The sequence below is a fragment of a genome, unplaced genomic scaffold, assembly GCF_019419815.1.
Source record: "Pyrus x bretschneideri cultivar Hongxiangsu unplaced genomic scaffold, Pyrus_bretschneideri_v1 Contig19, whole genome shotgun sequence".
NCBI lineage: Eukaryota > Viridiplantae > Streptophyta > Magnoliopsida > Rosales > Rosaceae > Pyrus > Pyrus x bretschneideri.
This window is the reverse complement of record NW_025999490.1, coordinates 935,350-959,566: the sequence shown is the minus strand read 5'-3', so window position 1 is coordinate 959,566 and position 24,217 is coordinate 935,350. Positions and strand designations below refer to the sequence as shown.

Genomic DNA, 24,217 nt, shown 5'->3' with positions numbered 1-24,217 from the left:
AACATATATAGGTAGCAAGTGAAAAATCAGCAGTGGCATGGAAATCTTGTTCATCAAGAGAGAGTAGTTTAACATACAGATTGGTGATATGGCATGTAGCATCATTGTCGTAAGAACAGTTGCAAATGATGCCTGGGTTGATATACGGGATATCGGGGTTATAGATGTCGGTGCGGGTGCGGTTGATGGCATATCCATTGCAGGGTTCTCCACTGATATTCCACTGCCCCGGCACTGCTTGTGTGTCCCATTGCTCAAATATTGAGTTCAACGCACTCACTGCACTTTCAGTTAATTCAGTCCTTGTGTGTATTAGATTATATCACACCATAATTTGACTTGTGTTACCACTTACCAGACTATCTCGAACCAAACGAAAGATCAAATTGATTATTACAAAGGAAGATTACCCTTAATTTTTGGATGTTTTGTATATGGGAAGAAAAAGGGCTTTACAATAATTTCTTCGAAACTTCATTTCATATAGTTGAAGAACAATTAAAATGTCATTTTGTTGAGGGGAAAAAACCCAGTTCCTGGTCAAAAACACTTAAATGTGGCAAAGTGTGTGTGTGTGTGTGAGAGAGAGAGAGAGAGAGAGAGAACCTTCAGATGGATCAGTGGTAGCCTTTCGAGCAAAGGACAGCTGAAACCAGAAGCAGCTGAGGAAGCAGAGTAATAGTATCCTCATCATCAACTTTATCTTCATATTGTACATGTGCAGAATTTGCTCTCCTCGACGACGTGAACTTAAACGACCAACACTTGTATTCCGGCTGGCTGAATCATGCATTGCATGTAAGAAGCAGACCATTAGATTTTAGTCATATATTGACAACGTATACATATATAATATGCAATAAATTACAAAAAACTACATGTCAAATCACAATCTTATATTTTATATTTTAAATATTGCAATGTTATTTCTCAATTTATGAATTTATTGCAATATCAGACCTTTATTAAATTTTCTGTCAATCTGATTGTTAAATGATGACGTGGTAGAAACGAGACCTACTTTTCTGCCAACTTGAATAAAAAATTAATTAATTATTAATAAATTATTTGACAATTAAATTAACTAAAAAAAAAAAAAAAACCTCTCCTCTTGTTCCCTGGAAATCGTCCCCCTTCCTCCTCCCATCACTCCTTCCCCGCTCCCCTTCTTCCTCGTCCTCCTTAAATACAGCTAATTTTCGTCCTCCTCCGGGAACAACTGATACACCGCCGATCGCAAAACGCAGGTGGGTTTCGATGGCAAACCAAAACCAGACCCCAAATAAGTGGGTTTTGATGGCAAACCAAAACCGGACCCTCATCTTGCTCCAACAGTCTTTACATAAAACTAATTTGATTTCTTCATCATAAGTTCACTAAGATTTCGGAAAACTGAGCATCAGAAACCATCCCCTTATCCTTTTCCCTCTCTTCAAATCCCATCACCGACTGGGGCTTTCGCCCCACTGCCATTTCTTCAAGTTCTTCTTCTTCAAGTTCTAAGAAAAACCACCAAATAAAATTGCAAAGGGAGAGTTCCAGGAAGCCAAAACGACGAACCCCACAAAAACAAAACCCAAAACGAAAAACACAAATACAAACCCAGAAAATTCAAGAAATTAGAGAAATTAATTTTTTTTTTTTTAAATTAGAGAAATTAAATTTTCAAAAATTCAAGAAGTGGCCATTTGAAAATTCGCCCTGAACTCCGGATTTTCGAAATCCTCCATAATATTAATTGAAGAATGGAAGTTCATTACAGTCAAACTTTTTTCTTTTTCTTTCCCCTTTTTTTTCCCGTTTTCTGGGTTACCACCACTTCTACAGATTCGCTTCCCCGATGCGTGTCAACCTCTACACCTACTCATTTCAGTCTCCGTCCGTTCGGTTCTCCATCAACCACCATTCGATTTCTCCCAACCATCATTCGAATCGATCCACTGCCGTTTCAAAGAAAACCGGACCGATTTTGATGCCGAAGAAGACATGTATGTGCTCGCCGACGTCGTAGCCAGATCATTTCGTTGCAACCCCCACAAGAACCAGGGAGGGAGTCAAAACACCGGATCTTTCCCGTCGAACAGATTGAATATGTGCCGATCTGATATGACGAACTCGCTGGTCCGAATCGGTGGACTCGAAGGCGGCGGATGGACGAGGAAGAAGGGGGACGGATGAGGGAGTGAAGGGGACGAATGAGGAAGAGGGAGGAGGGAGGAGGGAGGAGGGAGGAGGGAGTAGGGGGAGGAGACGATGTCTGGGGAAATGAAGAGAGCTTTTTTTTTTTTTTTTTTTTTTTTTTTAATAAAGTTTAATTGTTAAATAAGAATTAGTAATTAATTAATTAATTAATTAATTAATTATTTATTCAAGGTGGCAAATGAGTGGGCCCCACTCCTATCACGTCATCATTTAGCAGCTAAATTGACAGAAAATTTAACGGATGTCTGACATTGCAACACATTCATATGTTGAGATATGACATTACAATGTTTAAAATATAAAGTATGAAATTGTGGTTCGATTGATAGTTAATGTAATTTTATGTAATTTACCTTATAATATATTTTGTCCAAGTTGCATGATCATATGGCGGCCACTTTTTTAATTTCGCACCCGGAGTTGGCCAAGACTTTGATCATGTTAGTTGAATTGTATACTGTAATATTACACGTTGAGCTGCTTTAGTGTTGAAATATTTATGTACAATTCTAGATTGTTAATATTTTTTCTGGTTTAAAAATCAAGGGATTGACATATGGATTAACATTCTTGCTCAGTTGGTCAATTACTGTAATTAGAGTGGAAAATGAAAATTTTAAAGTGCCAATATAATATTCTATTGTTTTAAAATTAATAGTCACTTTTTTCTTTCTTTAACAAAAACATGGAAATGTACATTGAAATAAGTAATTATCAATAGCGTACTACATAATTTTCTCATCTATAGTTGTTACGAAATTTCTTACGTCTTAATTGGGACTAAGATAATTTTGTATGTATATAAACAACTTGCTTTATTTCGGTCCATATATTTGCTACCAACGTCTTAATTGGGATGACTAAAGTAATTTTGTATGTATATAAACTTGCTTTCTCTTAGTCCATATATTTGCCAATAACATCTTAATTGGGACTAAGATACTTTTGTTTGTAGGTAAACAACTCAATTTCTCTCAATTAATATGTTTACTGGAAACGTCTTAATTGAGATTGACATACTTTTGTATGTAGACAACTTGCTTTCTCTTAGTCTATATATTTGCTAGTAACGTCTTAATTAGGACGACTGCGGTAATTTTAACTTGTTTTCTCTCGATCTATATATTCGCTAGTAACGTCTTAATCAGGACGACTAAGATAATTTTGTACATATGTAACAACTTACTTTCTCTCTATCTATATATTTGCTAGCATAACATCTTAATTGGGACTTTAATATTTTGTATGTATGTAAACGAATTTGCTTTCTCTCGGTCTATGTATTTGTTCGCATCTAGAAAAATTCGTAGTTGCATACCAGTCAACGAATTAAGATCCAACTTTTGAGTCTTGACTAATAGTATCAATTATAATGTTCTGATAGACAAATTCGTATTACATAATTTTTCACTTTTTTTTCAAAAATTATATAGAAATGTATATGGCTATAACTTTTTATCTAATTATTTGTTATTTTTGGATTAATTTTCAATTTTAGGTTTATATGTTACTGATTTTGTTTTTCTGTCTCTAAAATTCATGTTCACTCCCTAACAAAAAAACACTACCTTAATTTAAGAATAACAGGCGTCGAAGAAAACATACAAAATCACAATAAAACAATTAGCATTTACATAGGAAAAGAAAGATTCCGATATTTATTTTATTCCTTAAGAAAAGCTTCAAGGTCCAAAATCTCCGAATTTTAAAGCTGAATCCGACACATTTCCTAATGTTTTTAATGTTGTACATTGAAATAAGTAATTATCAATAGCGTACTACATAATTTTCTCATCTATACAGCCAGTTGTTACGAAATTTCTTACGTCTTAATTGGGACTAAGATAATTTTGTATGTATATAAACAACTTGCTTTATTTCGGTCCGTATATTTGCTACCAACGTCTTAATTGGGATGGCTAAAGTACTTTTGTATGTATATAAACTTGCTTTCTCTTAGTCCATATATTTGCCAATAACATCTTAATTGGGACTAAGATACATTTGTTTGTAGGTAAACAACTCAATTTCTCTCAATTAATATGTTTACTGGAAACGTCTTAATTGAGATTGACATACTTTTGTATGTAGACAACTTGCTTTCTCTTAGTCTATATATTTGCTAGTAACGTCTTAATTAGGACGACTGGGGTAATTTTAACTTGTTTTCTCTCGATCTATATATTCGCTAGTAACGTCTTAATCAGGACGACTAAGATAATTTTGTACATATGTAACAACTTACTTTCTCTCTATCTATATATTTGCTAGCATAACATCTTAATTGGGACTTTAATATTTTGTATGTATGTAAACGAATTTGCTTTCTCTCGGTCTATGTATTTGTTCGCATCTAGAAAAATTCGTAGTTGCATACCAGTCAACGAATTAAGATCCAACTTTTGAGTCTTGACTAATAGTATCAATTATAATGTTCTGATAGACAAATTCGTATTACATAATTTTTCACTTTTTTTTCAAAAATTATATAGAAATGTATATGGCTATAACTTTTTATCTAATTATTTGTTATTTTTGGATTAATTTTCAATTTTAGGTTTATATGTTACTGATTTTGTTTTTCTGTCTCTAAAATTCATGTTCACTCCCTAACAAAAAAACACTACCTTAATTTAAGAATAACAGGCGTCGAAGAAAACATACAAAATCACAATAAAACAATTAGCATTTAAATAGGAAAAGAAAGATTCCGATATTTATTTTATTCCTTAAGAAAAGCTTCAAGGTCCAAAATCTCCGAATTTTAAAGCTGAATCCGACATATTTCCTAATGTTTTTAACTGTTAGACATAAAACCGTAGATCTCAAAGCCAACAGTTTTCATCGTTCAAAAAAAATAAACAAACAACCAGTACAAAATCATGGACTTTATTATCTTCGCTGTTCAAAAACTCTCAAAACTTTTTATGTTCGAAGCCCTCTTTTTACTGAGGGATCCAATTAAATTTAAAATTTGTGCAAAGAATCTTTGGCAACCCCAAACGAATTGTAGACTGAACGAATAACTAGATTAATGGTAAAAATTGAAAAGCCAACATCCAAACTCATAATCTATGTTTCATCAAATTGTGAGTATCATTGTTCTCGGGTTTGAGATTGGAAGATGGTGATGTTCGTAAACTTGTAAAGATCTAACCAGCGAGTGAGACATTATTTACACCATGCATCCATTGACATATGGACCCGTGAGGTGTACAATGGTGTGCCGTGCAGGGGAAGGGATAATGTAGCTGAAAATACAATTTCGTATACAAAGTGCCATAATATAATTAGGTGATTTTTTTTTTTTAAGTTTTCAATCAATTGTATTATTACACTTGATGTATCGAAATGTGTTCTGGTACATGAAAAAATCTCTGGCATCCATAGACCTTGCAACAAATGGCAAAGTAGCAAATACTCACCAAGAATGAGGTCAAACTTGGTAATTTATCCCATGAAAGTCTGCCATTTTCTCAGTTAGCAAAAATTCTAGGATAATACTTTGTACTCACTAGAATACTGAATCTGTTGAAAATACTAGTGGGTAATGAATGCCCACAGTATTGAATACCTGCCACAACATTGAAAACATTGCCAAAGGGTTGAAAACCTTGGCAGAATATTGATATGTGGAGATCATTTGTCAAAGATGTGTGCTTGGAGTTGCTCTATAAATAGAGCACTCCGTATGCTTCGAAGATAGAGCAAAAAAAAAGAAAGAGAGGAAGAGGAGAGGAGAGAATATATAGAGTTATCTTTGTACTCCTATTATTCCAAATTATAATGAAAGCATCACTGCTGCCCGAGGACGTACTCCAGTCACACTGACTGTAGAGGAACCTCGTAAATTTTGTGTCTTGTTTTATTTATTCCACTGTACACACCTCGTCGATTTTACAACACGTTATCAGCACGAAAAGCTCTCATGTCAGTGGAAAGCACAACACCATAAATCCGACGAAGCACTATTCACCTCTCACCTCCGTCATCTAAAATCTCACAGAATAAAAGGTATGTCCATTTTTCGTCTCTCCCACTGCGCCAGAAGCGCCTCACCGAATTCTAGTGAGAATTGAAATTTACGACCTGAAGTCGTCACGAGATGAGAAAACTCGTACCTGACAACTGGTTTCCAGAGATCCAGAAGAATCTCATCAGACTTGGAAACCCAGATCACGTTGTTTTCAACGAATCTTGAGAACTCCCATGAATACTTGATTGTTTGAGATGGTGATGGCAAGAATGAATCCACACAGGCCTCCCTCTCTTGTGCCTCTGTCAACCCCACTGTCATCTATGTCTCTGTAAGGAAGTTCTTGCTTAACGATGACATGTTCCCTGGGTCATGCAAGAACAACGCCAGTCTCTTGTAGCCTTTTGGATTGAATTGAATTTGGGCAACTTCCATAACTACCCAGCTGGCCCTGCGTTTTGAGACTAGCAGAGATAGAGAAAGAAGAAAAAAAGGGATGTTGACTGCAACATAAGAAAAATATATATATATAAAATAATTTGAATAGTGCATGACACCATTTAGTCAAAATGATATAAATAGGTTTCTGTTGGTGCATAGCACCATGCTACAGAAATAAGAAAAGTAAAGTTTGAATAAGTACTGACAAAAGAAAGAAAATAATAAATAAAAGGAGGTATGATACTTCTTGTTATTTATGTGAATTAGTGTTGGTTTAAAACCCTTTCACAAGTTCTATTTCCTTTAAAGCAATTTATTTATCATGGACGGTTTTACCGCCTACTGCTTTAAGTTTTGATTTATGTGAATGGTGCTGAATTAAAGCCCTTGTCACAAGCTTTATTTACTTAAATGCAATTTATTCATTATGGCTGAAATTACCGCCTATTGCTTTAATTTATTTATTATACTTCTTTTTGTTACGATGAGTATATACTGGACCCGAAGTTCCTTGATCAGATCAGAACCTGCAGTTTCTTGATCCTCATAATATAAAAATGATTGGACCTGAAGTTCCATCAAACAAAAAGATCGGGCATGAAGTCCCTTGATCCTCAAGATCAGGACATGAAGTTCCTTGATAAGTACCTTAAGTTTGAAGTGCCGCGGTGCCTCAACTTAATTGCAATAAAAGTCATAAGAGTCTTAGTCTACAGACTATTAAATAAGGACCAGAAGTTCCTTATGTCCATACTCAAAAATGGTTTAGCAGAAGTATTTATTAAGCGGATGAAATAGATTACCCGCACTCTGCTCACGAAAATAAAATTGCCCGTTTTTACATGGGTACATGTCATTTTACATGATGCATTATTGATTTGGTTGAGACCTGTTGACAACCATCAATACTTCTCAGTACAACTCGTGTTTGGGAACCAGCCAAACATTATATATTTACGAGTTTTTTGGTTGTGTTATCTATGTGCCTATTGCACTGCCACAACATACTGAAATGAAGCATCATTGCGGATTAGGCATTGATGTTAAACATCATCTATCATTCAATATTTAAAACCCTTGATTGGGGATACATTTACCGCGTGGTTTGCGGACTGTCATTTTGATAAGACAGTTTTCCTGCCGTTAGGGGGAGAAAATAACTTTGTTTCAGAAGAACGATGAGCAAATATCATTCCAAAAGAATGATTAGAAAAAACCGTTCCAGAAGAACGAAGAGAATTTGTCGTATTTTGATTCAAGGAGCAATCAATATACAAAACAAAGTGAGAATAATTGAATGATGCAACGATATGCAAATCAAATGCCAGATGCATTTAATGATGCAACGAAAATGATAAAATCACATATACTTGCTGCAAGTGTGCCTACAAGAATTAATGTCCCTATTGGACAAAATAATATGGCAGCAAATGATTTATCTGTTACACGCCTGAAGCGTGGCAGATCCTCAGACTCAAAAGGTTCAGTCCTTCTAAAGAAGAAGAATATGGCACTACTGAACTATTGCATAATTGTCGCATGCCAGACGCATGATAGTTGCCGCAAGGATACTTGTCCCGGAAAGATCAATCCACGGACATGGGAATATTGATGTCTCATGCATGAAGCATGATAGACGTATAGGTTCCAATGACTCAACTCCCGAAGTGGAGATTAAAATCCAAGCTCTATAACGCTCAAAAGGAGGTTATGATCCGCATTCTCTAAATTATAACTATCCTGGAAGAGATAGTGTAATGCCCTTGAAGAGGCAATGGATATCCCAAAAGAAATGAAAAGTTTTTATGCATGCGCATGCACATGAGAATATGGGATCAAAGATTGATGATAACCAATGGTAATTTTGGTTTTTATAAGTAGCTACTAAATTCATCAATGAGCTGTGGTTATATTGAGTCCCGTTCTTTTTCCATCAACGAAATTATGGGCCAAAAATGGAGAAAGGCAATTCCATTATAATTTTGTAAGAACGTGGAAAAATAGACCTATATACTTGGATACAATACAAATAGCCAAAAGATGTTGAACCTGGAAGGTTACATATGAGCATTTGTAATACTATGAAATACACTCACATGATATGACACAAGGTTGTAAAGGAGTTCATATGAATGGAGAATTATATACGAAGGGTTATGAGTCGCCCACATCATATCTCCATGAGTAAATCCCTCAAATATACATGGAAGCGAATTGCTCTGTATAAATTCTAAAGGAAAATGTGTCATGAAGTGTAGAAAATCCCTGAAGGATTTAAATTGCTTGAAGTAAGCCCCGGAAAGGTAAAGCATAAAATATGTACTCAATACCAATGGATGGTATAAATTGCCTTAGTGAGCACTTTCATTATGGTATTGTTGCAACATACTAAAATCTCTTGCAAGAGTTGATGATATTAAATTGGGACTCCTGAAGAGTCAAGAAAGATTATAAAGTGTTGAGAGAAATATTGTTTCGAACTGCAGAAACGAACAATATGCCAACACGAATCTTATCCACGATGTTTATGACATTAAAGAATCGTATGGATTAAAGATTATGAGTTGAATACTCAAATGATTTAGACACTAAGAATAATCATTTATCTTCGTGAGGGTAACGATAAATTGATATTTGGTCCAGAAGTACCACATCTTAGTGAAATATATGCTTTATTGTATTTAACACAATACACTGAATGAAATAAAGCTTATATATTAATATCTCCGAGAAATTACATACACATGAGTTAAAACAAACATACAGAAGGGAACCTTCACAAAGGTTACTCATGTGAAGCATCAGTACTCGGAAGTACCCCAGAAGGGGGAGACACCAGAAGTTGATTATTTGGAGTCTCAATACTTGGTGGAACTCCAGACAGCTAAGACAATGGATGTCTCTGGAATAAAGACTCGAACCCCCGATTGTCATTTTGAGCCTGACCTTCGGATTCCAGTAGCTGGTCGAGCTTTCTTTTCATGCTCGTAGAGTAATTATTTGCAAGCATGTGTAACACTCTATTCTCATGCTTGAGCCCTCTAATCTCTTGTCTAAGACTTGCAACCTCAGCCATTAATGATTCAACTTGGTGAGATCGAGCAAGTAGACGCTGGCCCATATTGGATACAGAGCCCGCACATTGAACACTGAGAGCCAATGAGTCTTGAACGGCCGCCTCATCAGACCGGTTTGAAAGGATTCTGTTGTCCTTTGGAGTGAGAAGATTCCTGGATACCACTGTAGCAGTTATGTTATTCTTCATCACAGAGTCCCCAACCGTAAGAGGACCATTAGAAGTTGAGAAGGACGGGCGCCATATGTTATCCTGACGCTGCTCGTCTGTATCAATCCTGAGACTTAAATCTAAACAAATGTTAGAGGGGCAAGCCATTTTAAGAAATGATGAAGGAAGTTAGATAAAATCTCAGAAGTGCAAGAAAGGGAAATTTCTGCAGGCAACAATTTTCTGAGTGTTTCTCAACAAAATTGATCTCTCTATAATAGGAGGGGCAACAGGACCACTTATTCAAAAATCGAAGAGACACCGATTTTCGAATTTCAAAAGCTGGATTTCCCTGCATGACGTCTGTCAACATCTCTCAGACGCAATCTCAGCTCTTGGATATCACGTGCAACTTTGTCAAAGATTTCTGATAAAGTTGAAAACGCGTGAATCTTACTGTTCTAATTACACCACAGTTGCTGACAAGAGTAAAGGCACAGCTTTACTACCTGCTATTGGAAAATCAATATATATGTCAACCTCTGTCCTCCATGGCAAGGCAGAACTGAAAAATATCTAACTCTTCCTCATCTCCGAGAATGCATCTTTCACAAAGTATGTCGAAATACTTAGTTTTCCCCCTCTCTGAGAATACCTCTACAAACAAGTCACACCAGAGTAAGAGTATCTCATATCATCAGGGACGAGAGCAAGAGTATCTCATATCATGCAATCTCCCTGTCCTTTCCTTTGTCTTTGTTCTTACCTGCCAAGACAAGGACAGAGAAAGCAATATGTCGGAACCTCCACTCAAACTTGCGCTGCCACCAAGAAGTGATGGTCCATTCAAATGCAAGGTTTGCATTCCACTCCTGTATCAGAGGACAAATACTACAAGAAAAGATGCCAAACCTGCATAAGGAAAATACCACTTCTGCAAGGGGAGCAACTAAGGCAAGTGAAAATGATACATTGAAGCATGTGGAGACAACCACAACAAACACATGTCAGTTCATCCCCGACAAAGCCTAAGATCACTTGTCACATGAAGCTCCTCATGATCCAATTTCATTCAAGATCAAGTCTAGACGGCCTTTGAAGAAATCACAAGTCCGATTCAAGATCAAGTGTCCACCACCATTGAATCAAATTCAGCTCCAGATAAAATAGGTAAATTCAGACCTTTGGAGGAAGTCTAGCAGAAAGGCCCTCCAACCCAGTTCAAGAACAAGTCTGTGGAAAGTTAACAACAAGTGGAACACCTCATTCGGCAACTATCACCGCTAAAAGACTAAAGCAGCAGGATCAATGATCAGCTTAAATAATTTGAAATCAGGGAGAGATACTCATCAAGGGGGAGCATCCAAAAATAGATCAAGATCTTAACGAGGCAACTCATGTTGATATGTGGGCATCCAAGGGGGAGTGTTGAAAATACTAGTGGGTAATGAATGCCCACAGTATTGAATACCTGCCACAACATTGAAAACATTGCCAAAGGGTTGAAAACCTTGGCAGAATATTGATATGTGGAGATCATTTGTCAAAGATGTGTGCTTGGAGTTGCTCTATAAATAGAGCACTCCGTATGCTTCGAAGATAGAGCAAAAAAAAAGAAAGAGAGGAAGAGGAGAGGAGAGAATATATAGAGTTATCTTTGTACTCCTATTATTCCAAATTATAATGAAAGCATCACTGCTGCCCGAGGACGTACTCCAGTCACACTGACTGTAGAGGAACCTCGTAAATTTTGTGTCTTGTTTTATTTATTCCACTGTACACACCTCGTCGATTTTACAACAGAATCCCCTATATAATATTTTTCAATTTGACTTAAAATAATAGACATATTATTTAAAGGGAAATTTTATTTGAACCTATATATTGTATCTCAACATCCAGCTTACTTTTTATACCCACATTGTATTTAATTTATCTATCATTATCTCTTTACGCCCAACGTTATTTCCGAAAGCGCCCTTATTTATCAAAACTCAACTCAATCAAACTTCTTTTTACACACAACTCAATCTACATAACAATAAAAAAAATAAAAATAAAAATAAAAAAACCCTAACCAGTCCATCATCTCCATGGAGCAAAGCCCCTTCTCTCTCTTTCTTTGAAAAATCCTTCCATCTCCCATGGTTGTCATTCTGCACCCCCATCTACTCCTTCGTAGTCATCCAAACCTCTTCCTCTTCCTTTTCTTCATCATTTGACATCTCTAAATTTCTAGAGCAGTAATTAGCTTAATAATTGGTATGTGTTCAACGGATTGGTTCGATTTTTACGTATTGATTCCTTTTTCGATTCAATTAAATGAGCTTCTGGTTAGAGTGTTTAATGAGTTTGGTAGGTTTCAAGTAAATGAGAATCTTCTAGACTCTATATTCCTATCTGTGGTAGAAAAATGGGTGCGTCCATGATAAGTTTTGATAGATCAATGAATATTTTTAACCGTGGATATTTATTAGATACAAAAGTTGCAGACAACAATTCCCATTACATTAAACTGTGGATAAAAAGTATATCGCCTTTGCACGTTTTAAAGGCGAACTCATAGCTAAGCAGTTTTTATTGTGGAACAAAACTTCGGTAATTGATCTAACCTGGATGTGTAATTGAGTTTATGCATTTTAATGATTAAACTGATAAATATTTCAACCACATATGGATTTAATATCGTAGTATCTTTTAGCCTCTATATGCCACAAAAGTTGCGGACAAAAATTCACAATACATAGAATTGTGGTAAAAAGGTATATTGCCTTTGCACGTTTTATGGGTAAACTCATAGGTAAGCAGTTTTTATTGTTGACCAAAACTTCGGGAATTGATCTAACTTAAATATATAATTGAGTTTATACATTTTAATGATTAAATTCATAAATATCTTGCCCGCATATGAATTTAATATTGTAGTGTCTTTTAGCCTATATATTGGTATCTATGGCTAAAAAATGGGTACGTCCATGAGAAAATTTTGTAGATCGATGAATATTTTCAATCTGAATATTTATTTGATACCATAAATTATAAGTCTATTCGCGAAAGTCTAAGTCAATGCCACATACAATATTTGTTAAGATATATTTAGGGAACTATTATTAGCACTCCAAAAATCTCATTCTACACTTTGCGCAACTGTATTTTTCTTTCTAATTATAGAAAGTTTGGAGTGTCAAAAGAGATTTTTGGAGTGCTAATAACAATTTTCTATATTTATATACATTTTATTTTAGTTTGGAAGTCGACTTCCTTTTTTTTTCTTTTCTTTTTTCTTTATCAAGTTGGGAGTATCAGTGACTATGACCCTATGCAACTAGTTGTTGATTCATTTTGAATAATCAACATTATTTCTTACAATGTCTTGGGCATATGAATAACAGAAAGAAAATGGTCATGATACAAGCTAAATAAGAGTAGTACTAATTAGTAAACAACATGTGCATGATGTTTACTTATAACCAAGTGGTATGATGGGACAAATGTGTATGTTTCAAGCATGACTTGGAATAGTATTAGTAAAGTCACACATGACAATCAACTTGTTGGCATCTACCACAGTGGTGAAAAAGTGTTGTACTCTTGCATGACGGTCTGGGTTCAAATTCTGTTAGTGACTAATCTAAGCTATAGCTTGACTTTTAAAAAAAAAAAATTCGAAATGTATGTAGTGGATAAACACAATCTCAAAATTTAATTAAACTCACATAACAATAAATAAAGACATTATCACAACTTAGGGGTGGTGAGCAATCCCATTAAAATATAACTTACTATATACGTATTAAAAATAAAAACAAATTCATGCAAAATCTCCCGACGACTAATACTATTCCAAGTTATGCATGAAACATACACATTTGTTCCGTTATGCCACTTGGTTATAAGCAAACATCATGAATTTACTAATACTATTCCAAGTAATGCATGAAACCTACACATTTGTCCCTTCATGCCACTTGGTTATAAGCAAACAACATGCACAAGTTGTTTACTAATTAGTATTACTACCATTCAGCTTGTATCATGACCATTTTCTTTCTGTTATTCATATGCCCAAGACATTGTAAGAAATACTGTTGATTATTCAAAACGAATCAACAATTAGTTGCACAAGGTCACACTTAGTGATACTTCCAACTTGATAAAGAAAGAAAAAAAAAAAAAGGAAGTCGATTTCCAAACTAAAATAAAATGTATATAAATATAGAAAATTGTTATTAGCATTCCAAAAATCTCATTTGGCACTCCAAACTTTCTCATTTGGAGTGCTAATAACAGTTCCCTAAATATGTCTTAACAAATATTGTACGTGGCATTTACTCAGACTTTCGCGAATAAGACTTATAATTTCTCGTATCTAATAAATATCTAGATTGAGAATATTCATCGATCTACAAAATTTTCTCATAGAGGTACCTATTTTTTTGCCACAGATGCAATATAGAGGCTAAAAGACAATACGATATTAAATTCATATGTTATAAAATGCGCAGATTTTACAATCTAATTCATCGAAACATAACCAACCTATAATTTGTAAAACCAGACGCTGAGCAAACCCATTTTCTCTGCCATTGCAGTCTTCTTCCCAGTTTCTTTACTTTCTTCATAAGGACACGAGAAGAAGAAGAAAAAAAAAAAAAAAAAAACCAATCTTTTCCAACTATCATGGAATGAAAAGAAAAAAAAATTCTACTTCAAAAACATAGTTAAAATCATATTGATCCCCAACTGCATCTTAATTGAGAAAATCCACCCACGATCTAAATGTCAGGCTACTGCTTGTCGAGGTAGAAGAAAAGAAAAAGAAAGCAAACATACAGACAATTTAATATATTTTTGTGATATTCAATTTTGTTGTTAGTCAAAGTAGACACTATAATTCATTTTTATTGATAAAATATTAGCATCCACAATGCTCTTTGTTTACCATTCATATTCTTATGAAGAAAGGAAAGAAGCATACATGCACAACCATTCCTATTTTGCTGAACACGAGAAAATCATTGTGGTAGGATTTAAGTGCTATATTTTATATTTTGATTTCATTTTTTTTTCCTAATTTTCCTGTGTAAGATACTACATGATTTTCAAGACCATGCAAAGCTCTAATTAAATTTATATTTTCTGGGGCTCGTTTTACCAATCTGATATGAATGTCGTTGTGTATATGAATCAGTAGTAGATGATCCTAATTAATTTACCCTTATTTAGTAGAAAAGATAACTATGAAAAATTAAAACAGAAGAATGAAAAAATAGTATTATATTTAAAATAAAAGAATGATAAAAAGTGGATTGTAGCTCCACTCAGTAAAGTCCAGTGGCAAGCTGAACCCCGCACAAGTTTTTTTTCATTTGTTTTACTGACAATACTAATATGAAGAAAAAGTTGTCAAGAAAAAGGGTCGATGTTAGAATGCGCAGATTTTACAATCTAATTCCTCGAAACAAAACAACTAATCTATAATTTGTAAAACCAGGCACTGAGCAAACCCCATTTATTTTAATTTCAAATTTTCAGTAACCACAAACAAGAAAGAAAACTATCGCACAAATGAGTAGCGACCTTAATCTGCCGCACATGGTACAAACAACGGAGATCATACATCATGAAGATTCAACTTCCTCAACGTTTGCCGTTCGCCTTTGTCTTAAAGGAGGGCTTGAGTATTCCATGCCGGTATCTGATGACGAGATATTGGATGACACTGAGGACTCCGGGAATGAGCTTGTTGCTGGATTTGGCTGAGGTGTTTCATTTCTATAACTCTGAGAAGAAAGAGAAACTGGCCGCCTTTGTGCTTCCGGTGTTTGATTCCCCTGAGCTTCTTCTGCGAGTTTTCTTAGAAGATTCATGACGGTTGGAAGAAACCTTGATGAGATAGACAGTATTCCTGACAGCTGGTAAAAACAAACAACGGAGACTAAAATTAGAAACTGCTTCAATCAAGAAAATTACAATTTGATGAGGGACTGTAAACAAAAAGGCCAGCCCCAAGTGAAGTCTCCATGAAATTAAGACCACCAGCTGTTGTATTCCACGTTCAATCCCAATTTTACACTCTACCGAGAAAAAAAAAAACTCAGTTTTATACTTACAGCGCCATGCTGGAACTGTCCCGTAATGTCCATCTGTACCCATAAGGCCTTTGAAAGTAAAAATGCAACAAATAGAACCATGAGGTAGAGAGGGTTCCTGTTTCATTTGAAGAAAAAAGGCACAGTGATTAACAGATGTGCAAGACATTAGGGTCTGGACACTTGAAAATGTCCAAAACCTAAAACTCGCGAAAGGAAACAAAAAAGAACGAAAGTAATTACTTTAAAAGCATCATAAATTCGTTAAAACCAAGAACGATCATCGCCATTATAGCCCATGGAGGAGGTAACCAGTTGTTACTCTGCTTGTGAGCCTCCTGAAAGTACAAAAGCAAACAACATCATGATAGAGCAGAGCTATAAGCATAAAGATAGGGAGCTCGTTGCAAAAATAGTATTAGGATGCTAGGATTTTTCTTTGTAGAAAAAACAAGAATACGCTGAACTTGATTATAAGTTGGTCCTATCTGACTAAACCGTTCCCAAGTCAAGAATCAGCGCGATTTTCAATATGAAGTGTTTCCATATTTTTGGTTTCACTACTAAACTAAATCAAATTTACATAAGAACTCCCGCCCAAAATGTCATCCGAGGACAATGCATGTGTCCCATTTCCACGTTCCTCCCACCAGTTGTTCATTACTTTTGCAGGAACATGTTCCAATATTCATATTTTCATAATCCAAATTTTTAAAGAACATTTTATAAAAGACAATCCATTTATTCGGGATGCAACTCTGATAAACGATATAAAAAAATAGACTACTGAAGTTAAACTTAAGTATACCTGTGCCGCAATAGCTTGAGTGATACTATATTCGGTCTCTGCTTTGAACTGCCTCCACAATGACTTGCACTGTACTGGGGTAATTAAGGTATCCTTTGAAGAAACCTAGTTCAGAGTTAACCTTAATAAGTAAGGATTTCATCATAGAAAATATTTACATAAAAACCAAACCCATAAATTAATGGTACCTCTTCCCAAGAGCTTGAGGCAAGAGGATCTGTAGAAGGGCCTAGTTTCCTATTTTGTGAAGATGAAACAGTAACAGTCCCGTCCACCAGAGAAGAAACGAGGACATTTTCAATATTATCAGGCTTCTCATCCAAGCGAATGGCAGCCATGGTCGACAAAAGCTTCAGAGACTGTAAGAAAGAGATGATCAAACAACTAAAACATCATTTTAAGTCACAAAGATAGATAACATGTACTTCCACAAAAGTTCCCAATGATTACCGCAGTTCGTGCATCCTTGGTAATACTTCTAATGTCTTCGTTCCCAGTCCAAACCCTAGGCATTGAATCGCTGTCATAATTGAACACTGCGGCAAACCTGAGAAATGACAACAGAAGTGATCAGCAACCAAAATAACAACGTAAAAAAGAAAAGAAGATTTTTAACAAGTTCCTACCGATCCTTCATGTGGATCATAATCTTCCCAGCCTCTTCTCTTGCTTTTGTCTCCACCACATTTCTAGCATAATCCTTCAAATGCTGCTTCATTTTGACAACCGTTTCATTATCCAACTCAAAATTGGCAATTGCAGTTGAGAACTCCGATACTGCAACTTCGGTCTCACGATTAAGGAGTTTTCGTATCGAAGCCCAGGTGTCATTTGCACCAGTTTCCAGTAGAGCCTCTACAGGACCGCTTAAAGACGAAGAAAGTTTTTTCTGAAAAATAAAGGGTATTTGCATTAAGAAATTTGAATAACTATGAGCCCAACGTTATAAGTATACTCCTAGAATAACCAAGACTTTGATAATTATCAGAGCACTACCTCATAGTTGGAATTCAATTCTGCCAGTTTTGCACTACGAACCGATGATGCATGTGCATCTATATCACGTCGAAGCTTTTCCCGGACTTTTGAAGCATCCCAATTAGCTTGTTGTATGGTAGCATCTGAAGGGAGAAACATGTTAAAGTAATGAAAGAAATATTTTGGTTGACAAACATGTTGATTAGCTAAACAAATCTATTACCTGCACATCCTTTCTCAAACTCAAGCATAGAAGACTGAGCACAGGTACGAACAGATGAAGCGAATCCTTCTCCTTTGTTCAACGACTGCTCCAGCCTCACTTGAAAATCTTCAAGGGCTTTAGAACGTAGGTGTCCAAGCATGGCCGAGTACGCAGGGTAAACAAACTGGAAAATTCAGAGGAAAGCAAGATTTAAACAAAAATAATAAATCTCATTAGTGGCAGCAACGAATTTACAAAGTTGACCACACTAAGTCGAACAGACCCTTTAACCAGTTTTATTTTGAAATTGAAGACAATCTGAAGTATAAGGCTATGTTACTTTTCGTGTATTACATAACAAGCAAGCTCTAATTGTCCTCTCAGTTTCTCAGTGTGAGATTAGGGACTTTAAGCTTCTGGTAATGTAATTCTATGGAGTCATGCTCCGGTAATGATGTTTAGCTGTTGATTTAAGCATAATTCTTTGATAGCAATACTTGAAGGATAAAGTTTATGTTGCCAAACCACTTCATTATCATGGTGTTCATTCTGAGATTGAGGCCAACAATAACACGGTATATGAAACTGACAACCTAACTAAAACCACTACTAATCATAACTTCCTTATGTTGCAAAAATTGTCTAAGAAACTGAAAACTTAACTATACCCTCAGTTAAATTAGAGAGACAGAGAGAGTAGACATACATCCAATGCTTTTGACTCCAACAGTTGTCGTTTTGAGTTCCTTACACCTTCATCAAAGTAGATGGCCTCCATGTCATACCTATGATGCATAAGCAAGATCAAGACATACAAAATAAAGTCAGAACTAGAAACAGTACAAGCCCATAGAACACTAACAATAAACCTTCCAACGAATAGAAAACACACAACAGGTAAGAATACATATAAACAATTAGTTTTAGTGGCAAAATTAAAACCCAAAAAAAAAAAGGTGGACAGTGTAACATGTGAAAAATGCATTCAAGTTATATGATTGAATAAAAACATAATTAAACCAGAGTCAAACTTACTTGGAAAGATAGGTGACTAGAATGGAACTGAGCCTTTTGCCAAAGCCTTGTACGGGACCAGTTTCAACAGCTTCTTGCAGTGCTAACCAACCCTAAATCGTGTTCACCCAAGTAATGACCAATAAAATTTTCTTGAATATGCTAGAAGTATAAGCATCTCAAAAATGGAGATAAATGACCACATACCTCATCATGGACCAACTGTTTGAATTTCTGGTTGGCAATCTCTTCACACCGAACCGTAGCAACCATAACCTAATTAAATCACAGTATGCGTATATATTATATGCATATGAGAAGTGAAGACCACAAATTATCAATGGGAAGAAAATAAACTAACAAACCTTGTGAGCGGGAAGATCCAAGTCCTTGTTCTCTTTGATTACTTTCCAAATCTGTTGTGCACTAAAAGAAAATCCTGACGCAGGGACAACACCCCTTCTATCGCCAGCAAGCCCTCCTGGAGAAATAGAATGGAAAAAGCGCTGCCTCAGTTGAGCAACCTGCATGATAATAGCCATACCCGTAAGGTATCACTGTAAACTTTTACAATGAAAGAAGGACATCAAACAATCATGTATACATACATATACAACTCTTCAGTGGATGGCATGACACATCCCAGGAATCAAAATTATAAAATAGAAATGTGATGACGTATAGGATTATTGGACATGATAATTGCTTCTGATAGTAGAGGGGTTACCTCCTCCTTAAACTTCTCCTCCTTCTCTTCATAACTGGACAAAGCAACTACTTCTACCTTCACATCGAAGAATGACGTATCAGAGACAACAAACTTGACTGATGAGAACATTATACAGAGCAAAGATGACCAGAGAATAGAGAAGAGTATAAGAGATCTCACAATAAAAAATTCACTCAACGGGGTGCTTTTATGGGCTTGGGGCTTCGGTACTCCATCCCATATCTGCAGAATTTACAATACTTAGAGATGTATGGGGAAAAGGAATAAAGTATAAAAGCCAAATAAAGCTGAAGACAAAAGTACCTTCTGTATATCTTCCCTTAGCATAGGTTCCAGGTATTCAAAAGGAGTCTAAACGAGCAGCCACAAACAAGAAAGTATTAATATGCAACAAGAAAATCATTTCATGAGGACAACATAATTAGACAGATCCTGTTAATATGCACATGCAGTACACTCATACCTTTGTTTTATCACGTATAACAAAAAGTAATGTCGTTTTACGGGGGCTGAATAGGCGCATCATGACCTATACACATTCAAAAACCAGAACTTCATAACTTCGACAGTAAATGGTGAGTAGATGGTAGAGATGTAGGCATGGTTCTAGAGTACCTGAAAAACTGTTTTTAGTAAAGGTTTATTGGCAGCTTGCTCCCGACCAATATCATGACACCACCTGTATACAAAATCCAATCTCCACTTGATATATCTAAAAGTAATTTCAAATTACAGGTAAAAACGACGTATATTCTGTAAATTAAATTGAGCCTACATGTATTCTATATATCCTGGAAATTAAAATGTCAATTAACATTAGGATTCTGAACTAAAAGTTCATAACTAGAATAGCCCATGTTTTCGTGAAAGGTAAAACCCTAGTTGAACAATCAATGAGATGGTATCAGAAGCTTCTTTCCTAAGGATATAGATGATTGATAAACCAAACTCACACCGGCTTTGCCTTTCTAAAAGCCAACTGAACTAGATACCAATACATATGACAATCTTAAAATTGAACTAGACACCTCTACTAATTTGATATAACACTTATGGGAACAAGTTTAACATACAACCACCAACAAATTGGATCGACGACTACATATATATAGTCACTAACTATGCAAGTAATGTAGACTATCAGCCAGGTGACTCCAAGACAAATAAAAAAACACAAGCTTACATATTTATCAGAACGATGTCTGAAACTGCCAAGGCAAATAGGGCGCTTTGTTTCTCGAATGTAGTATCATCCTGGAAAATAATAGAGTTACACAGGAAGCACGAACAGTTAATAAATCCGGGAAGTTTAACCATATAACATTTTGCAGCTCTTACTAAATCCTCCCTAGAAAAACACAATGGAATTCTAATGAAAATCTGATTACCTCGCCCCTCTCCCTCCCATCAGTCCCCTCCAAATCCATGGCAATCGTGCACGGCTCAATGCCAACACACTTGGCAATCCAAATACCCTTTGTAGTTTGGCTCCTAAAACAAATCCACAAAATCAGATAGTCCTCTCTCCCAAAAAGCACTTATTCCAAAAGCAAAAAAAAAAAAAAAAACAACCAAAATTGACTACACAATCAATTCCAAACTCAGAAACTAACCTTCCACTGTAAGCATCCATCTCCCTAAACTTAGTCCGAAACAAATGATTTAATAAAGTGCTTTTCCCTGTAAAATCAAAAGCCATAAGCACCAAAACCAAATTCACCAAAAACCTCAAAACTCAACCAAATCGAACAAAGTTTCAAACTTTTACCGCTGCTCTGCGGACCCATGATTGCAACAACCGCATAGGAGAGTCCGCACTCGGTAAGCTTCACCTCCTTCACGAACCTGTCGAGCCCATCTGCGTTAAATTCTCCATCACCATAGATAAGTTGTGTGGCGCAGCAATCTTCGTCCATCCCAAAACCTTCAAAGTTTGCAACTTTCTTTCAGCCACCGACTTGTATATACACACACACACACACACACACTTATACTTGAAGAGGAAGACGACCCAAGATTCTATATGCTTTCTTCGACCTCAAGGCTTCTGAATTAAGTACGAATCATAAGCTCTTTGCTGGTAGGGGAGGCAGAGCAAGTAAGAGAATAAAGAGAGAGAGAGAGGGTTCAATTTTTTTGTGGAGTATCGAGATCTCTCCTTCTTCTTTTAATTTTTTTTTTAATTTTTTTTATTTTACTGGATTCAAGAAATATGGGCAACTTGTCGTTGAACTCGTTTGGATTATCGTTGGGGTCGGAAGCGGCGGATTCGCCACCTGCCACTTCCCCGTACAGTGAAACGCCTTCGTGTTTATCGGTCACTTGAAAAAAATTAAGGTGTGCTATCACACATTTTTTTTTATTTCTCACACACTTTTATTAATTTATGTCATTTGATCTTATTTAATTTATCCAATTCGACGGTTGAAAATTAAAAAAAATATGAAAAGTAAAAAAAGATGGGTAGATATCACACCCCAAAATTAAATTAATTACTTGGGAAAATTTTATGTAAACATGTTTAAATATCGTAAATTTGGGAGGAACACAATCGATTTGTACTTCAATTTTAAAAGAATTCGTTTTTATTCTCGAAGATTTCAAGTTTTGTTTTCCTCTCCCCCTGTTTCAATAGGGAAGTGTTGTTAACCCTTTAAAAATCTCATTCTACACTTCTCACAAATGTATTTTTCTTTCTAAACATAAAAAATTTGGAGTGCCAATAATAATTTCCTTTCAATATTGCTACTATCATAAAAATACAAATTGAAAAATATTTAAAAGTAGAGAAAATTAGATTACAAATTTTAAGACAAGACTTGCGTATTTTGAGGACACTGGATTAAGACGTGCATGTTTTTCAACGCCAAATTTTGAATATATTGAATTACAAAATTTAAGGAATGTACTACTTTAATTCCTTATTAGTAAAGGAATGTGATATTCACATATTCTTTGAATAAATTTTAATATATACTTGTTGTGTGAATAACTTAAAGAGAAATACAACACGGAGGATGCACAATTTTTTGAGAGTACCATAAAAAATCCCTTATAACAATTTATAATTTCATAATGTAGTTTTTTCTAGATTAAATTTTGGTTTGTATCCACAGAAAGTCTTCTTTGTTACTTTTGTTTCAAATTTAAAATATATATACAGGTTAGTAAAAAGCCAAAAATGTCCCTAAAAACAAAGAATTTATACCAAAAACGAAGACTGAAGGGATGTAAAATAATAATAAAAGTATCAAGGCCCAGATTTAAGTATGTTCTGCCTTGGGCCCTGGGCCTTGTTATAAGTATGCGGTAGGGACAAGTGGGCTCTTTGACCGAAGACAACAAAAAAGATAGAGGTGGGCTTAATATCTGATCTTATGGGTAATGGGTCGGGCTCCGGATTCTCAAGCCCCAATTTATTTTGGATAGAAAATTAGGAAAACTAATGAAAATAACTTGAAAACTTTGAATTTTAACGATAAGGATAAAATAAAGGGTAATGTGAATATTATCAGGATTGACTTTTTAGTGTAAAAATGTGATTTTTCGTTAAAGTGAACAGTACAGGAGATTTTCGTTAAAGTTCCCTAGAAAATTGAGGTTTTTGCGGATGTATCTTCTCAATTACCCAAGAGGATCCTCTCTAGATCCTTTTTATGAGGAACCTAGAGATTCTTAAATCATATCCATTCATTGTATATCGTGCGTTCAATATTTATCAGGTACTATTTATATTTAATTTAAAATAAAAGTATTTAAATTGATTTATAATCGCACGATATACAATGAACGGATACGATTTGAGGATCCCCAGGATCCTCACCTCATTCCTTAATTACCTCTTCCTCTTCGACAAAAAAAAAAAAAAAAAAACCTCTTCCCCTTTTTTCTTGTTGGAATTCAATTACATTTTCATCATTTATAAATAATTAATAATCAATTACCATCATACTCGTCGTGCCAATCGGTAACGGCAACTCAATGCTCACACATGAAAACATTTTCGGCGGTCGATCATTTGATTAAAAGGACTTGTTGACGTCAATGCCAAGGATTTAGGCTTGAACTCAGAATCGACATGACATCAGTCATGGTTGATGAGCCTTATTAACCCAAAAATGGGTGAAATTGTGTTTTGGGTTGAATTTGAGGTCGAGTCATGACAATTTAACATAGGTGGATGTGCTCTATGAAAGCTCCAAGTTTTGGGGGTTGTGTGGTAAATTAGTAAAGTTTTATAGGGTTTTCATGCGACGTGGGCAATTATTATTTTAACATTCTTTTCATGCATGGCATAGCATGGGATTAAGGGACTAATTAAACTAAATCTAATTGATTAGGGTAGATTCTTAGTCATTTTTTAGGCTTTTGATGTAGATTTATCCTGCTATATATATCTTCTTCTTCTTCCCATGGAAAGAAAAATATAATGCTCGTCCTGGGCATTACCATTCACAACCATGCTCAACCCATCATTGCAAGAAATTAGTTCTTAACTCCCTAAAGCACATTTAAAGTCAATTATCAAATAAAGAAATCAAGATG

The 24,217-nt window shown here is 35.3% G+C and overlaps 2 protein-coding genes across 9 annotated transcripts in view; both read right to left on the bottom strand.

Annotated features, from left to right (window-relative positions):
• Positions 1-879, bottom strand: part of LOC103933262 (probable LRR receptor-like serine/threonine-protein kinase At1g56140) — a 99,284-nt gene extending 98,405 nt beyond the window's left edge. For 2 of the 7 annotated variants that reach the window (XM_048582770.1, XM_048582769.1), the window contains exons 1-2: positions 607-873; positions 78-279 (exon numbers count right to left, since the gene is read on the bottom strand). In XM_048582770.1, the coding sequence (XP_048438727.1) occupies positions 78-279; positions 607-814 (410 nt within the window). In that variant the 5' untranslated portion in view covers positions 815-873. Of the gene's footprint in view, positions 1-77; positions 280-606 lie in introns of all 7 variants that reach the window. The other 5 variants (XM_048582771.1, XM_048582772.1, XM_048582766.1 and 2 more) reach the window with 5 other exon arrangements.
• Positions 880-15,343: 14,464 nt separating this feature from the next.
• LOC103933258 (protein ROOT HAIR DEFECTIVE 3 homolog 2) lies at positions 15,344-21,966 on the bottom strand. 2 transcript variants are annotated; one of them, XM_048582765.1, is made up of 22 exons: positions 21,441-21,966; positions 21,286-21,352; positions 21,061-21,163; positions 20,856-20,926; positions 20,288-20,351; positions 20,136-20,201; positions 19,976-20,023; positions 19,832-19,894; positions 19,670-19,726; positions 19,308-19,466; positions 19,150-19,218; positions 18,964-19,055; positions 18,635-18,713; positions 17,947-18,112; positions 17,739-17,866; positions 17,372-17,634; positions 17,196-17,292; positions 16,934-17,104; positions 16,746-16,850; positions 16,181-16,275; positions 15,959-16,055; positions 15,344-15,760 (listed from the first exon to the last, which is right to left on the bottom strand). In XM_048582765.1, exons 1-22 carry the CDS (start codon positions 21,586-21,588, stop codon positions 15,467-15,469), a joined length of 2,502 nt encoding a protein of 833 aa, XP_048438722.1. In that variant the 5' UTR covers positions 21,589-21,966; the 3' UTR covers positions 15,344-15,466. The 2 variants fall into 2 exon arrangements, with proteins under 2 accessions (XP_048438722.1, XP_009341194.2); XM_009342919.3 differs by having other exon boundaries at positions 17,742-17,866; positions 21,441-21,965.
• Positions 21,967-24,217: the final 2,251 nt, after the last annotated feature.